Raw genomic sequence first — 18,074 nt, 5'->3', positions numbered from 1 at the left:
ATTTCATGAAAAATTTTCAATAATTAATTGAAAATATAAATATGTGATGTATAAAAGATCATCTAAAATTTTAACCTTGTCAAAAACCAAAACAACGTCATCCAATTAAATTCATTTTATTTTCTTCAAATAATGAATTTAAAAAAATTTTTTTATTCTTGTATTTAATGCTGAATATATAGTTCAATATAAAAAATCTTACAATTAATTTTTTTTTTAAACAAATAAATTATCTGGAAAAATAATTCCAAGTACAAAGAAGTAGAAAATTTGGAAAATTGTGAGGTTTTTTTTTAAAATTAATTTACTGAGAAAAAAAATTTTCCATAGATAAATTCTTTTATTGTATTATATATTAATAATTCAAATGTTTATGTCGCGCATTATATTAACAATAACAATATAGCATTAATTTTCCGAAAAATATTTAAAAATTACACAGTAAGAAGATTAATTAGCTTTCAATAAAAGTAGTTGAAAAAAATGATTACCTTGAAGAATTTTTGACAAAACTTTCTCAAAGAAAATAATTTCTAACAGAGTTTTTCAGTGACATAATCAATTAATAAAAGAGAACACAGTATTTTTCCATAAGATAAGACCAAACATAGTTATTTCAACCAATTATAAAACGAAAAGAAATAAATTTCACTCTCACTTCTTCATAAATTTTTATGACGCCAGAAGTTTTCAACACAAATCTGTTTACTCGAACCAAAAGTACTAAATAGACGTTAATTATATTTATCTACAATTGAATAACAAAGAGTGTTAAAAAAAGGAATCGAGTGCACATCATACCGATCGCTGATTTACCAAAGAAAAACCCAAAAATTAAATGTGACGCATTTAAACGAAATGTTGCAAGAACATGAATCATAAGCTTAAGCTTTCAATTACCGCCTGATACGTAATTCGAGTAAGATAATCTTTAAATAACTTCTTAAAAATATTTAACTGTAAAAAACGGAATTCCTGAGGGATCCGGAGAAATTTATTCCAACCAAGTTCGATGATAATCATACTTAATATTAACTTGAAATAATACGAGGAACATCTAATCAGAAAATTGTTTTTATTTCACTCTGGAAAAAAAAAATGCGTAAGTCTAATGTGTTGCATCAAGATAAATCGTGAGTGGTGACGTCACGGACAATTGGGAAAAGTAAGACATGGACTATTAGCAGGCGTATTTCCCCACGTGAGCTTATATAAATCAGCAAACTCATGATCCTTGAACTCGAACGCTCGTCAGAGTTCGATGAACCTTGTCTCAGGACATTAGTGTCCTCCATAGACTCTTGAGCAAATGACGTGTGAGCACACACATATCTGTATCTGTATCAGTATCGGTATCTGTATCTACATATATACAAATCACACACACATAAAACGGCCATTTTGGATCGGTCTAGTTATACAAGTTTAGCACTGGATCCTATCTCTCAATTGCCTACATCACATCCGCCGCCGTTAGTTTCTTATCCACTTTCTTGCGATACGTATATCCAGATTCCGTTTTCTCTTCTCTCTTAACTCGTATATATTTGTCTCGGCATCGTCTCGATTCTCGACATTTTACAATTTAACGATTATTCACACCCACACAGACCGTTTTATTATATTATTTTATTTATCGATTTCGCAATATCCTCAGCTAACCTTTTTTATTATATCATTTAAAGTGTCTTATCCTCGTAGTACTCTCGGCCTTTTTCTATTGTCATGTCAGCAATAAAATCTGCTACACTACTATACACTCGGAACGATTGAGTGATCGGTTGAATTTGTAGCCTTAATTTTTATCAGTTAACATCGCCCCGTGAGCAAGTCCCACGGGATGTCATGGTGTATTGTGGTGTCTTTAGTGTGTACATCACAGCATTATACCATAGACTCAGAGTAGACCAGCGTGAATTCCCATCAATGCACACAAACCTCCTTGCTAACCCATCAAGCATCGTAACCCTTATACTTACTATCCTACGAGATATAAACACTTGAGTGATATATTTTACTCACCCGTTATGCTCCGTCACATCCTCCTATCTATACATTATACATTTAACATTACACGTCTACATATGTTTGTTGATATGTTTTTATACTATGTAATCTCATGAAAAATTTTTCGTATTTTTTTAAATTTTACATCAAGATAAAAATTTTAATTTTATAAAATTTTACATTATTAAAAAAAAAAATACTTCTTTTGAAAAAATTTTATTGACACAAGAATGTATATTTTTGATAATTATCGAAAATTTATTTTATTGTTTGAAAAATTGGTCAAACTTTATTAAAATATTTTTTATTTAATTTTGGTCAAAAAAATTTTTTTTTCACTCAAAAATTGATTTTTTTCTGTGTATGTTTATCTATTTTAATGAGTGAAGATATTAATGTTCTTTTCTTGAAAAATTGAGAAATTCAATTGATTCCTTTGAATAAATTCTTGAGTTATGAAATCCTTAGACAATATTTTTTTTTTTTTTTTCATCAATATTCATTTGATAATTATTTTTTTTTAGAAGACCTTAATCTATTTTTAGATTTAAAATAAATTATAACATTATTTTTCTTTCTTAAATTTGTTTTACTTTTTTTGTATTAAAAAAAATATGAAAATATAATGATTTATAGAAATTCTTGATTGCTTACTTAAAATGGTTGTTTAAATTTTATTTTTCAGTCGTTTAATTTTTTCATCAATCTGCTGTAGAAAAACATAGAAATTAATGTAAAAAAAAATTTAGGAATATGAATTTTTTGGTTACATATTTTTATTACCAAAAATAAGGCATAACTCCGTTTCAAATAATGATCTAACATTTTAAAAGTTTTTTACCTGTACTTAAGTTTAATTTTATATAAAGTTCATAAATTTTGTAAATTTACGTTGCAAAATCATCTGAAATTCTATAAAACTAAAAAAATTCAGAAAATATTATAATATTTCAAAGCATTGCTAAAAAAAAATTTTCAAAATTCTATAAAATTTCAATTGAGAAAATTTCTTCGATTTTTTTAAAAGAGTATAAAAAATTTTAAAAGTATTTAGAAAATATTTTAAAGTTTTGTCCAACTATTATTTTCTTTGCAATGAAAAAGTTTATAAATTTTTTGCAGACTATTTTCAATTTAAATTTCCATCAAAACTTTTTCGTCTCAATAAGTTTAACTGCAGACAGCATCACCTAGCCGATACGATCAATTGTGCATGTACTCCGTCAAGTTGTCTCTTAACTTTATTATTATATATGTTATACACATGTATTTTCGTTTATTGGCATTAAAAGCTTCACACTCGTTTGACCAGGCTTAACCTACAGCTCGTAAAACAGAGATAAGAATAAAATGGAATATAATATTATCCACATTATTTATTATTTATAGTACATAAATAAATAAATAAATAAAAAATATAAATTTTTTGTTTTATTACATCTTTATCCAACGTCACTTAACAATGTAGATCTCTCAATTTGATGATAATCGAAGGGTGTTTCGCGGTGAGTAAGGCTTGTTAGCTTTTAAAGTTGTTCGAGCGAGAGAATTATTAAATGAAAATATGAAGAATAAAAAACTATTGGGAAAAAGATAAAGAAAGAGAGAGATGAAAGAAGGATAATTCAGGATAAATAAAGAAAGGCATAATCATTTATTTCGCTTGGCGACCTCTGGGATATGCACTACGTCAAGTTGTCAGAGCACGACCCCGCCTCAGCGTAGCCAAGATGCACTTGGGAACGTTGTAATGGGCTTACAAAGCGTAACAAACTGATGCGAGGTCAAGCACACGACGGGCAATAAACACACGCGCCGAGATAAACTGCCTTTATATTACGGCATCTCTCTCTTTCTTTTTCTTTTTCTATTCTTGTTCATCTTTACAGTCATCTCTAACCTGGTGAAAATGCTCGGACTGTTTGGTGAACGTAGACCGTATACCATCAGCAATTGCCCACGGGGATCTTGGCTAGAGAAACGTTCGGTTCATTTTAATGATGACAGATATTGTTAACGCATTTTACCATCCGACGCCTTTTATATACCTAACAAATATTCATCATCATCATATAATTATTGTTATTATTTCTATGGTTATTTAAATCAATAGTAGTGATAATTACAATTATACTTAATATTGTTAGGCAGATGAATAGATGAAAATTATAATTGATATCTTGAATTTTTCTAAAGATTTCTTTTCACAATTAATGAACTTAAAAATTAAATTATATATTCAAGAAAAATTTATTACTCGAGTCAAAAAAATCAGTTTATTTGCGCGTTCTTGCAAGCTTATTTTTGGCTCGAATAAAAATAATAAGCTTAAATCAAGCTTATTGAAAATTGATAAATGTAATTTAAATTTAAAATTATTTAAAAAAATTTTTGAAAAATGTAGCAATGTCCGATCAAAATTTTATAAAAAAAGTTAAATATTTTTATGTTATATTTTATTTTAGACTTTTTTCAAATTTCAAATTTATATTTTCAAAATTAGTAAATTTTAAGCTAGTTTTAAAATTATTGACCAATATTGTGGTTTAATCATTTTTAAATTCTATTTTATGTAATTTTTACTGATTAATACTACAATTATTTCCTCTTTACATTGCAGAATATAATTCTAACTTGTTATTGTCATGCTCAATTAAATTTGAAGTTAACTTAAAGCGTGAAATAAAATCTTGATTTCTTCCTTTATAATTATTGAAAAGAAAACTCAATAACAGCTGTTTAATTATAACAAAAAAGAAAAAATAATTAACTGAACCAAAACTTCTAAACATCAAATTAAAGTCACTTATTGATGACCAATATATCTAAAAAATTAAAAATATTAGTGGTGGTTAGTAAATTAAGTGTTCTAAAGAGATCTTAAATATCTAAATAAGATAAAATAAACATAAATAAATCAAAACTTTGATTTTTTCGAAATATTTTGTCCAAAAAATTTTCAATTTCAGTAAAAAGAGATGTGATTATCAGATAAATATATCAAACATAAATTTTAAACAATTTTTGGAATTTAATTCCGAACACATTTGATGAAATATTTCCATAATTTTTCACTTGAACTTTATTAAAATTGATTAAAATGAATAATAAAAATTAATGAAATAAAAATCATTTTCCAGATGCCACAAACGGTACCAACAGCTGTTGGGTTTTCGCCTTCATTCGAGTACACAGCATTTCAATTTGACTTGTCATTGCTACCGGACGATTACAACTCATCAGCAACCACTCACAGTCAAATGACTCTGAAGCCCATACAAATAAAACAAGAAGTGCTATCCCCGAGACCGGACTCACCTACAACATACCCGAGCCCCCCTTATCCCGGGCTGACCGGGGCCTTGTCACCGAATTACTCCCGCGAAGCGTCGCCGGGTTATCCCAGTAGTCCCTATTACGTACCTCAGAGCCCACAAAGCGCACATTTGTACCCAACCAGCCCGGAGCCAAGCCAACCAGTGAAGCCACCTGTTAAACGAGAAAAAAGTCTCGATTTGCTTACCATCCTCCAAGAATCCAGGTAATTATATTTTTTATTTTAACAAAAAAGTATTTTTAATTAATGGTTAATGGTTAACAAATTATTGCAGACTTTTAGCGGAGAGCCTTGGCTACAAAGAAGATTCCACAGACTGCACGGTACCATGTACGCCACCAAGGTCTGAAGAAGATATTTACAATTCTCTGGATACTGATTTCTTTCCAAAACGCGAAGAAACGAGCAACCCATTGTTAAAGGAAATTTTATTCAAAGAAGAACCGACGTCAACAAACTCACCTCAGCCAACAATTAGTCACCAGTCGTCAATTAGTTCACAGCCCTCGCCAGCTCCAGACCCTGAAAATTCGTCACTTCGCAGTCTTCTCTTCTCTTCTGATAACAAACAAGACACGAATTCCATTGACGACAATCGACACAAGACTCCGCTGATAATTCCCAAGATTGAGATTACAGACGAGGATACTTTCACGAGTCAAAAATTGTCGAGTCCGCTGAATCGGGAGGATGAAATCTTCAATCTCAAAGACCAGAAGGGCGACCACCAATTGCTCCGCGAAGTCTTGAGGGACACCAGTTTTCAAAGGAAGTACAACCTAAGACCCGTCGATTTGGGGACCGTCGGCACGGGGTTTGTAGAAGATATGGAGAACAGCGAGTGCGTTGGTGATCTTGCTCGTGAACAGATCGAACCTGTCCTCAGTCTCGCCATCCAGCAGCTTCAAAAAGATTTCGATAACACCTGCGTCGCGCTTGGAATCCATCCTGGTGAGTTAACTCAAGGATTTTTGTGTCAGGCTTTTGGTATTTAAATTAATTTATAGGATGCTTGCGATTTATGTTGACGGGCAGGAAGCAAAAAATAATTAGCCGGAAACACCCGAGGCGAAAGACACTAAGACGTTGACCTTATTATAATGATCTGATGAGCAAGGTCAAAGTTGTTAGCTAGAAAATTGTGAACTTTGTTTTTTACGCGTCTAGAATTTGATTCATTTATTGTTTTTTGGGTATGGTTAATAAGCTCATTTTGGGGATTTGAGAAAAAAACTTTTAGAAGTTATGTTTTGGTCTAGGGGCCTTTGAGGTTGTTTGGGTAAATTCCGTCTTATTGGTAGTTAGATCTATTATGTAACAAATGAGTTAATTAAAATTTAATAAAGAACAGAATGGAACAAAGTGAAGGATTCAAATCTTAATATATTGGAGTTTCTTATCACAAGAAAATTTGATTCTTGTTAAGATAATTTTATGAAATTTAGTCGGTTGAGATAAGTTTATAAAATTTAGATATCAAAAATATATTTTGAGGGATAAAAAGTATTTATCAACAATATATGAAAAATAAATGAACAATATTATAATATAAAACGATACAAAATGCAGATAAAAAATATATTTTTAGTAATTTACTTTTGAATGTTATTTTTAAATATATAACATTTTCGATATATTATTCATTTATTGCTAATATATTCCAACATCTATTTTTAACATAAATTATTTTCATGGGATTTTATTAATCGCTTAAAAATTTTCAGACAAATTATTACTTTGAAGTTGAAACACTGAATTTTTTGCACGAATTCTCTTACTCTATAACTACAAAAATTGAGTTTCTGCTTGAGGGCGTTGAAAATGAAGTTAAATATTTCAAAAATCATAAAAATTAGCATATGATCGTGAACCCGAGAGCCTTAACTTCAAAATCCCACAGCCGAAGAGATGAAATTTTCAAACAATAAGTCCAATTTTCTCTCCTAACTGCTGGCATATTTAGTAGTATAAGTAGCAGTAATACAACTTGAGCGTTTAATTTAGCCCCGGGTAACCTTATGTATATAAAACATATTTCCGAGTCTTTCTCCTTTTACCTTTAATCTATATACTAGTAGTATGGAACACAACAAAACTAAACGTACTCGATCCATAATCGACACGTAAGCTGGCTGGAATCGCCTGAGGCTAGTTGTCGCTTAGCTCCCGACCGGTTTTTCACTATTGGTCTAAACCATACAACCATACAACCACATACTCAACACACAACACACAACTCGCATGATGTCACGCCGAGGAATAAGTTATGGAGGCATCGAAGGCATGTGTCTTGGCAGCAGTTACGAAACCTCGATGTTGCCTCGTCCCAAGGTCGTTAAAAGGCCCTGGTATTCGGCATCTAGTTTATGTTTTTTTTCCGGTATCTAATATAATGTAACACTACACATCTTGTCTATAAATAACTACTATCATTTCACTAGTTTATTTACTAATTTTATATGCAAAGAATGAAGAGGTAAGGGCTGCTCTTTCTATCCCATGAAAAAATTTTTGTTATTGCTAATTTTTATTTCTGGCCATATATGTCTTGATATGGCCTGATTTGGTCATATATGGCTATATCAGACTACATGTGAGGGTTCAAAAATAATTTCCTGTAATTTTTTTAGAAATTTAAACTTGCTTTAGTAAGTGATTAAATTAACCCGGAGCGGTCATACTTCTTAAAAATAACGTAGTGGTCATACTAGGTTTAGTTGACCCCATGCACGGAAAAAATTGTTGCTACTTACATTTTTTTCAATATTTTCACTCGAGCCGTACATGAGAGTAATTCTTAACACTTCCGTTGAATAGCTCAATCGTTTTTAAATTTATTTATTAATTGTTTAATTATAAAAAACAATGCGAGAAAGTCAAATTTCGAAAAATTTGACTTTTTTTTACTAAAAACTTCATTTTTTAAGATAAATGAAAATGACCTCCGGGATTCTACTCCGGATATCGCATACTTTGAAAAAAAAGTGGTGTCATGTCGAGCTTTTCAAAAAGTAAATTTCCATGAATCTCAAAACATCCTCAAACAATAATAGATGATACCACAGATACCATTTAGAATGATATCTTCGAAGCAAGAGCAACTCAAAAATTAACTCGGGTCATCTAGACCTACACGAAAAAAAGAAAACTCGAAAAATTACAGTATTAAATGTAAAATCGGTCCCGTCGTAATCAAAACTAGAAAAGTTACAGTTTGAAATAACATTTTTATAAATTCAATTTTTTAATTTGATATTCAGAGCTTTCAATGTAAATATTACATTCTACAATGTAATTCTTACAATATCTGTAATAATTAAAATCTGAAACTGTAATTTTTCCAGTTTTCATCACGAAGCGCCACGTTGCATTATATACTGTAATTTTTCGAGTTTTCTTTTTTCCGTGCATAATGACCACTATGGGTTAAATAAACAAAGTCGGATAAGTTCCTTAAGAGAGTCAAAAAAATGATTTTTATTTAAAGACAAGACTTCAAAATTTATTCTTTTACATGGAGATAATTCAACGATCATGCGCCCTTCGTCGGAGGTTTTCAACACTACCTTTAGTTGAAAAATTATATATGGGCATATTATCATATAGGGACATATTAAGCTATATCAAGCAAGATATGTTATGATACGACCACATCAGAAAATTTTTTCACGAAATTTTGACTTAATTTCTTTAAGAAATTCAATTATTCTACTTCCTTATTTGTTAATTTCCATTAAAATAAATCATGTAAAAGCAATTAATTTTTTGTTACACATTCTGGAATTTTTTAGTGCAGTGATCGGTAGCATAAACTCAATTTTACTCTACTCTCTCCTCTCCAGTCCAGAATAATTATTATAAATTATAAATAACAGCCTACTAAAAATTTCTCTTGTCTCTCGATATTAAAAAAAAAAAATAAAAAATTTTAAATTATTAAATTATTTTAAAGAACCTCGTCGCTGGAGTGCTGCTGACGTTGCTGCGTGGGTCCAGTGGGCCCGAAGACAATTACAGCTGCCATCAGTGCCCCTTGACAGTTTCAACATCGACGGCGAAACACTTGCATCTCTAACGGAAGAAGATTTCTGCCATCGTGCGCCTCAGGTAAATTTAACATCCATTTAAGCTTTAAGTGATAAACCGCAGGAAAATTGTATTTTTCATTTTTATTGCCGCTATAAAAATAATTTTAAATCCCGAAGCCCAAGCCGATGACGTTTCAATTGAATCACAATATTAATTTCATTCTTTTTCCTTTTTTTTTTTCGTTCTTCATTCTTGTCGTGGCGCCATACCTCGAGATTATTGCGGAACCTAACGGATTCTCCTGGTCGCGGTCTCGGACAGGGCCAGCAGCGTTGTACCAACATAAATACATACACAGTACAAGGAATAAATTGAAATATATCTATGTATATCCATAAGTATGAGTGTACGTGGTCTCGGACGATTGCGCGATTTGGGTGGAAAGGAAAGTCCGCGGTGAAAGTGAATTTCTGAGAAATCCACGTGCGTCGTTCCTTTGGTATCTTTCCTCGTAAAACATTTACTTGGTCATATTATTTTTTGTACGGCAAAATATATATGTATACATATACATATGTACAATAAAGTGATATATATTTTTAAACGTATACGTATCCAATATTGTACGAATAGAGAGCAGGGTTTAAACTCTTGTGTACGTTTTAAATGCTGAGCGGAGGCGTTGGAATTTAACCGAGAATTTACCATCACATCAGACAGTAACATACAGACTTACAATTGACAGTATAGTAGCGTTGTACAATCACTAGTCGATTACAGATTAAACCCACGATAGCGGTATATACTTAATGAAAGCGAATTGTTACTTTGACCTTGATCAATAGTAGTTGTAACTCAATATATACCAGACTTTAATCATTTATTTTACTCTTTTTATCATTTTATTTTTTTTTATTTTATGTTATACTTATATTAGTTACTGAGACTGACCTCACTGTAATTATTATTATATTATTAAATTTTATATATTTATTATTACTATAATTATTAATACCATGAACAATTTTACAAAATTAAGACGTTTTGTATTAGAGTTTAGTTTTATAAAATTTTATGAAGGTGATGTTCATGATGTTTTTTAAAATTTTACAAATTTCTATAAAACTTTATGAATTTTAAATTGCAACAGAAACGACTAGAAGAAAAATTTTGAGATTTTATGAAATTTCGTATATATCTAAATAAATTAAAATATTTTATGAAATATTACATTGCAAAAAAATGATGAATGAAATTTATGAAAAATAACATTTTTTTTTATTTTATTGAGTCATGACTATGCTTTCAATCTTAACTTCAAAAAATTCACGGTCTTAAAAAATTAAAAAACTTACGATTTTAATATATAGAAATAACGAGAAAAACTTCGTTAATGGAATTTTATAAAATTCAATTGATCAAATAATTTTTTAGAATATTATGCTCCTCAAAGAATGATTATTGCATCAAATTTTATTATAGACTGTAAAAAATTTGTGGAGTAAATGCAGAGTAGATTTTTATTTCATTTCATCCCTCCGGAGTTAAATTTACTCCGAGAAGGATATTAGATATATTAATAATAAAAAACTCCGCGGAGTTAATTTTTTATTCTATTTTATTAAATAAAAATAAAACAATAGTTATTTATTCATTTAAAAATTACGAAATGCGTATTTATAGATTTTAAACATCAATATTTTTTTTTTAATTGGTGTAACATTTAAGTAAGTAGAATTTTTTTGAGAAATTTTCTCAATAATAATTTTTTTATAAAAATTTATTATAATCTGAAAACTCCGTATTCACATATTTTTTGAATCAATATCTATACAATAGACGGAAATGAAAATTTACTCTGAATTAATTCCCGATGTTTTAGGATATCGTTGGTAAAATTGTTCGAATTGTATTTAAATCCTAATTCATAAAAACAATTTCATAAAATTTTATAAAATTTATAAATAAAATAATTGCCATTCCCAATTTTAATTTTATGAGTTTTGATAAAATTCTAACATTTCAATAAAATTTCTCAAAATCATTTTATACCGAGTTATTATTTGACACTTTTAATCTAAAGCTTCTTAACAATAATAAACAAGTATATATTTAGCAAAATAATTTATTTAAAGCATTAAAATCTATTTTCTGCAATAAATACTAAATTTAATTGCCCGTGAAGGTTTACTTAATAAACAAACCGGTAATGTAAATAATAACAAAAAATATTATCAGTTTATATTTAGGTCTAAGTATCTAAATAGACACACATAAATAACGAAAAAGAAAGAAAATGAAATAAAAATAAAAATAGGTACAAATATAAATAAAATCTTAAGACGTGATTTATCTTGAATCCTCATCTTGACTCATCCATCACACAACGATGGATTATTTCGCAAATCCTCGATGTACAACACATGACTGGCTAATTTCAATGCTCCGTAACATAAACTTTGAGTTACAGAAGATATCTTGCTCGGCTCGGTTAAACACTGAAAAAAAGTAGGCACATTTTCTCCCTATGCTACAATCCATCGGATCGAACGACTTGAAGCTAAAACTTACAGCTAAGACTCTACTTCTTTTACAATAACAACAGCCGCGAGTTGCGCGATCAATTGATCTAGTTGCGCGATCACGATCGAACCTATTTCAGTACAATATTTATACATACATATTTACTTTTTTTTATACTATTATGGACTAATGGTATTTCGAAAGATACAATGCACAAGATGTTACGAGTAATGTTTTATTGTAATATTGGTCCATTCGATTTAGAATCATCAGTTCAATGTAAGCCCATGCATATGCTATTTTATAATCTTATAATTATTTTTCAACCTAATGAGAGTGGTTCTCACAATAACAATAACAACGATCACAATTAATGCAGTGTTAGAAGAGACCAATTAAAAAACTATATCTTGAATGACAAAACTGGACAAATTACAGTTTTAGATAAAATCTTATGATAAAAAGTAATTTTTACAGTTTTAAACTGAGTAATAAAAAACTTTAATAAAATATTTTATTTTAGTTAAAATTGATTTTTTCTTTTCCATAAATTTCTCAAATGCGGGTTCTAGATTATATAAAAATTTTATGTAGTTATTTTCAATCTTTTAATAGTCAAACTGATTTGCCAATAGCATTTTTCTGTATTCATTAAAAATTTTACTTACATATCAATGCCTTAATTAGATGCATCAATGCCTCAATTGATAAATCATCTATTCTTATCAAAAAATTTCTTCAGAAATTTCGCTGCATTAGTTTTATATATCGACGGTCTAATTAGCAATTGGTCTAACTCGTTATTTTGTAGAGGGTGATTTTTTAACATTTTGATGAAACAATAGTTCAATTATAAATTATTTGAATGATCCAAACCAAAATATTATACGTCTAATAAATATTAAATGGTTTTTTAACGTGATAATAAATTTTTAACTAATTGTTTTATTGTAAACATGGAAGATTCTCTAAAATGGAGTTAGACAATTTGCTAATTAGAACATCGATATAAAACTAATTTTCCAAATTCAGTTCACTGTTTTTTTTAACATCTTCTAAGAAAATTAGAATGATTTTACGGCAAATTCATTGTAATGTAATAAGTATTTTAAAATCTGAATTTCATTTAAAATCCATGATCAGTCAAAATTATTTTTGCACGGGATATTATTGTTGCAAAAAACAATTACTTGCAAAAAAGAAATTCATACATTTTTTTTGCAAGAAAATTGGAATAATTTTCTTACATTGCCATTTTTGTTTCAAAATATAAATTTAAGAATAGAATTCAAAGTGAGAGTACTTTTTTTTTTGCACGGGTAGGAAATATTAAATATTGTTAAAACTAGATCACCATAATCCAAATACTTTGAATTTTATTACAATTGATTGATAACCATCGTCTATTATCATTATCATAAAATTCTCGGCATGCCTAAGAGGAAAAATAAAAATTCTTTTCCCGGTGTACTTACCAAGTAGATACCAAGAGTGCAGAGGAGCATTTAAAATATTATTCAGCTATGCACGGGATAGGTGCGTTTAAGCATTATCAGTATGTAGTGCTGGTAGTGGTTAAGCTGCTGCTGTTGCTGTTGCTGTTGCTGTTGGTGATCTCTAATAAAGCAAAGACCATACATTAAATGTTAAACAGTAAGAGAAAGACGTGCGTCATCATTGTCGACGACACGTGAGTAGAGGCTCGATTGGCTGGTACTTCTTGTACTGTTGTTATTATCGGTATTGTATGTTGTATGTACTGACCAGGTCTCGAGCAGTTTATGCCAGCCAGCCGTTTAGTTGTTGACTATGCCAACCAAGTAGGTCACTCACTACTATATACATCATAGCCATCGACTCTGTTGCGTCGCCGCTTTCTCTTTGCGGTGTAAGCCTCATACTTGATAACCGAGAATTAAATAAATAACAAAAAATTATAATAATAATAATAATAATGAAAGAAAGAAGAAAGAATCGAAGAATGAAGAAGTGTAAAGAAAAAAAATTGAAATTCTAGTCGTAATTGCGTCAGACCATCAATTTATTTTATCATTATTATTATTACTGATGGTGTGTATTTATCTTAAATGTATTTGTAATTTTTTTTGTCAAGTGTGGAAGCATGCTGCACGCGCAATTAGAAATTTGGAAGGCTGCCGTGGAGGAGTCACCGAGAAATACTCTAGCTGCTTCTTGGAGTCCTACTAGCGTTGTCCAGCCATCTCCAGTCAGCACAAGTGATCTCAATTCCTCGCTGAGCGCGCCTGATGCTTCATCTTCCTCGGCTTCTTCGTGTAATTTGGATTTAACTGATGGTAATTATAATTGCTAATCAAAATAATTATCATAATTGTATAATGAGTCGTTCAGTTGGTTGTTGTTAATGTTAGATTGATTGAGCAGGTAAAATTGAGATGTAATTTGTCATGAAAATGTTAAAATTAGTAAAATAGGAAAAATTGTTTAAATTACACTTATAGTTGTTGAAAACTTTTTTTTATGATGAAATTTTGTGAATTAGCAACCAAATTTCTATAAAAAATGTCATAGCAATATTTTGAAAATTAAAAATAATTTATTATTAAAATTCAAGATCCGATTGCAAAACTTAGTGTATCAATGAACGTGTTATTTCAAAACATAAAAATAAGTGACCGCATTTTATTTACATGTTTAAAATTGTAAGTGAAAATGTATGTTAAATTAACATATTTGAAAAAATGATGCATAGTTTCAACAAACCAATGTGTAATTTTACACGTTTCATCCGTGTATTTTTTTACGCACAAAAAAAGTATTAAAATTAACTATTTCCTCAGAATGACATGTTTTTATATTTGATGTATAATATTTTTTAAATATATTTAATGAGCTTTTTTACTAAAATTGTTAATATATAATAAAATGAAAAAATAAAAGACAAAAAATTTTCACAAAAATATGATCAATGGCTGCGTTCAGGTTTACTAAATTCTGAGCAGGGCTGACTTTATGTACCAAAAAATTAATTTTAGACACACTTAAATAAATATACCTTGCATTGTTTTATTATAGATTTAAAAAAAAAATAATATAGTTACTTTAAGTTGTTGCTACAAGATATGCTATGATCTGCCGAGAACTTAGTAATCTTGAACGCAGCTAATATACGTAAATTCTAAGGAACATGTATTATGTGATCAAGATATAGAATATTTATAAATGACTCAATAGTTTATTAAGATTTTATCGATTTATTTTACTGAACTTATTAAACAGTAAAGAATTAGAAATATTTTTATTAAACAGTAAAGAATTAGAAATATTGCAGTAAATTTGAAAAAATTTAATCAAATTCTAACATTGAAAATATCCAATAAATTATAACGTTAAATTTTATTTAAAATTTTCATTTTAAATATTGCTTTTGCATAAAAGATTATATTTTATTCAGTCCTTTAAAAACTTAAAAATTTTTTAATTGTCAAAAAAATGTAATGAAATTTTAAATAAAAATACTAAAATTCCAATTAATTACTTACATTTTTATTACTTTCTTTAAAAATTTAAAAATCAAGTCATAAATTTTCAATATATGGTAATTGAAACTCATAAATTTATTTTTTCATTATTAAAACTGATTACTTCATTAAATTACGAACATTAAGTTTTAAACTTTTTGTACTGAAAATAAAATTAAAATGTCAAGTTATAAAAATTCAATCTTTTTTTGTTCAAATTACTTTGAACAATGTAAATAAATTGATTTAAAGCTATTATTTTAAGTGAAAGTTAAAGAGCGATATTAAAAATATCTGAAGATTATTCATGATCATAATTGAAGCCTTGTACTATTTTTGTCGAATTATTATTCATTAACGTCATAATTAATTTCCACAGCTCAAAATTTCTGAACTCATCAAACTGTCCTAAAATTCCATTAACTATTTTCAATCCTTACACAAAATAAAACTTAGAAATTCAAAACCATCAAGAGCGAAAAACCGGTTTTTTTATTTTTGTGGCAAATCACATTCCGATTGTGATCTCAATTTATCAAATTACTTAATATAATAAATTAGTAAAATAAAATAATAAAAAAATCGATCGATATTTTGTTTACAGACGAAGATGACGACGTGGCCGCAGTAACGCCAGTTAATGACGGAGGTAAAATACGTAACGGTGGATCCCACATCCATCTGTGGCAATTTCTAAAAGAATTACTTCAGAGTCCCGGGTTACATGGCTCGTGTATACGCTGGCTGGATCGCACGAAAGGAGTTTTCAAGATCGAGGACTCGGTGCGTGTCGCAAGGTTGTGGGGTAAACGTAAAAATAGACCGGCCATGAACTACGACAAGCTCAGCCGTAGTATCCGGCAGTACTATAAAAAAGGCATAATGAAGAAAACAGAACGCAGCCAGAGGTTAGTCTATCAGTTCTGTCATCCCTACAGCTTATAAATTTATTTTATACTATTTTTAATTTTAAATAAAAAGAAATTCTCCGTTTGCCCATATTTATGTTGAATATTGGTAATCGGCAATTCTTCAAGGGCTTCCGGTTCTTACTGACAAAGAACCTCTAGAGAAAAATCGTGTGATTGTAAATTTTAAAATAAGAACCACTGTATCCATGATATGATTTTTATAAATATTTTACTAATTATAAATGATGAATCTACAACATAACTAATGTTTGCGCCTTTGTGTCGTTATTATTTGTCACTAATATTACTAGTTTGTAACTTCATAAATCCTGTGGTTACGTAATATATTTATTTATTAAATAATAAACTAAAAACAATCGATTACAGGCCGGTTATTTTTTATTTTAATTTTATTATTATCTCTATCATCATTAGTTTTTTAATTAAAATTACAATTATAATTATATTTATAAATATAATTGCGTGTTACTTAATCATTCGCGGTGAATTTTGTTAAAAACCTGGCAAGTTTGTAAATAAATACAATTATTATTTTATTTATAAAAAAAGAAAACACATTTCTTTTATTTGTCTCAACTTTTAAACATTTTAACGTTATCTTAAGCAACTTTTTCCACTTACTAAGTATCTTATCCGTTTGCTGAACCTTGCCAACTTAAAACTTATATTAATTGTTTGTGTACAGTGTACTAAAAATACTTAAGTAAATACTCAAGACAACGAACAATTGTCCTTACTCTTTTAATCTATGTTTATAATTTATGTTTATAAGATTCGGTATTAAAAAAATTTTTACGCATGTAAAATATTTAATTATGAGTGTAGAAATTTTTAAAACTGACAATTAAAAAAAAAAAATTTTATAAATAATTTATTGCAAAAATATTTTTAAATAAAAAAAATTCATTTGAAAATTTTAAGAAATTTTTTGAGGCAATATTTTCGATTTTTTTTACGATCCATTTAATTAAAAATTACAAAAAATTTTTATAAGTTAGTCTGTTAATTTTACACTCATATTCACGTGATTTTTATAAAAAAAAAATTTTTAGGAATAATAAAAAACTTACATAATCTCGAATAACTCAGGTGAGTTATTTACAACATATAATAAAAAAGGATTAAAATTAATCGTACTTAAGTATAATTATTTATTATTAATAACAATAACTGTCGCTTTAACTAGCGTTACTCGGGATATTGGTACGTCCATTATAATTATAATTACAAGTAACAATAATCATAGTAATAATAATTGATAAAATAACAACCATAAAAAATAGGCTTAAAAATTGCAATTTAATTTATTTATGTGCTTGACGATTTAAAAGGAACTTATTTTAATTTTAATGAAATAATGGAGAATTTTGTCGCAATTATTGACATTTTAAAATAATTATCAGTTTGTACATACAGTTCGGGTTTATGTTTATATTTACTTTAAATAAACATTAATACGTATATTTAACGTGTTTAATAATTACCATGATAAAGATCTCATGCACTGTGAGAAAATTTACATACATATGCAGATACAGCACACATATACATGTGTACGGGTATATATGTATCATTTTACGTTGGCAATACGTGACCTGTTTTAAGCGCGTGATTCACGATGTACCAACGAAAAACAGGCTATATCCATGTTAAACCCAATGAAAATGTCGAATTCCGTGTATATACATATATGTATAATGTGTACATATGCCGTAGACTTATGCTGCAGATTTATGAGAATTTTCA

General features: G+C 28.7%; 1 protein-coding gene across 1 annotated transcript in view; it reads left to right on the top strand.

The window, feature by feature from the left end:
• Window positions 1-16,693, top strand: part of LOC123260598 (DNA-binding protein D-ETS-4) — a 57,750-nt gene extending 41,057 nt beyond the window's left edge. The window contains exons 2-6 of the mRNA XM_044721784.1: window positions 5,148-5,548; window positions 5,619-6,295; window positions 9,297-9,451; window positions 14,010-14,211; window positions 16,001-16,693. Of these exons, the coding sequence (XP_044577719.1) occupies window positions 5,148-5,548; window positions 5,619-6,295; window positions 9,297-9,451; window positions 14,010-14,211; window positions 16,001-16,341 (1,776 nt within the window). The 3' untranslated portion in view covers window positions 16,342-16,693. The remainder of the gene's footprint in view (window positions 1-5,147; window positions 5,549-5,618; window positions 6,296-9,296; window positions 9,452-14,009; window positions 14,212-16,000) is intronic.
• Window positions 16,694-18,074: the final 1,381 nt, after the last annotated feature.

The sequence above is a fragment of the Cotesia glomerata genome, linkage group LG3 (genome assembly GCF_020080835.1).
Source record: "Cotesia glomerata isolate CgM1 linkage group LG3, MPM_Cglom_v2.3, whole genome shotgun sequence".
NCBI classification, from domain to species: Eukaryota; Metazoa; Arthropoda; class Insecta; order Hymenoptera; family Braconidae; genus Cotesia; species Cotesia glomerata.
The sequence above is the reverse complement of the archived record's forward strand: the minus strand, read 5'-3'. Positions and strand labels throughout refer to the sequence as shown.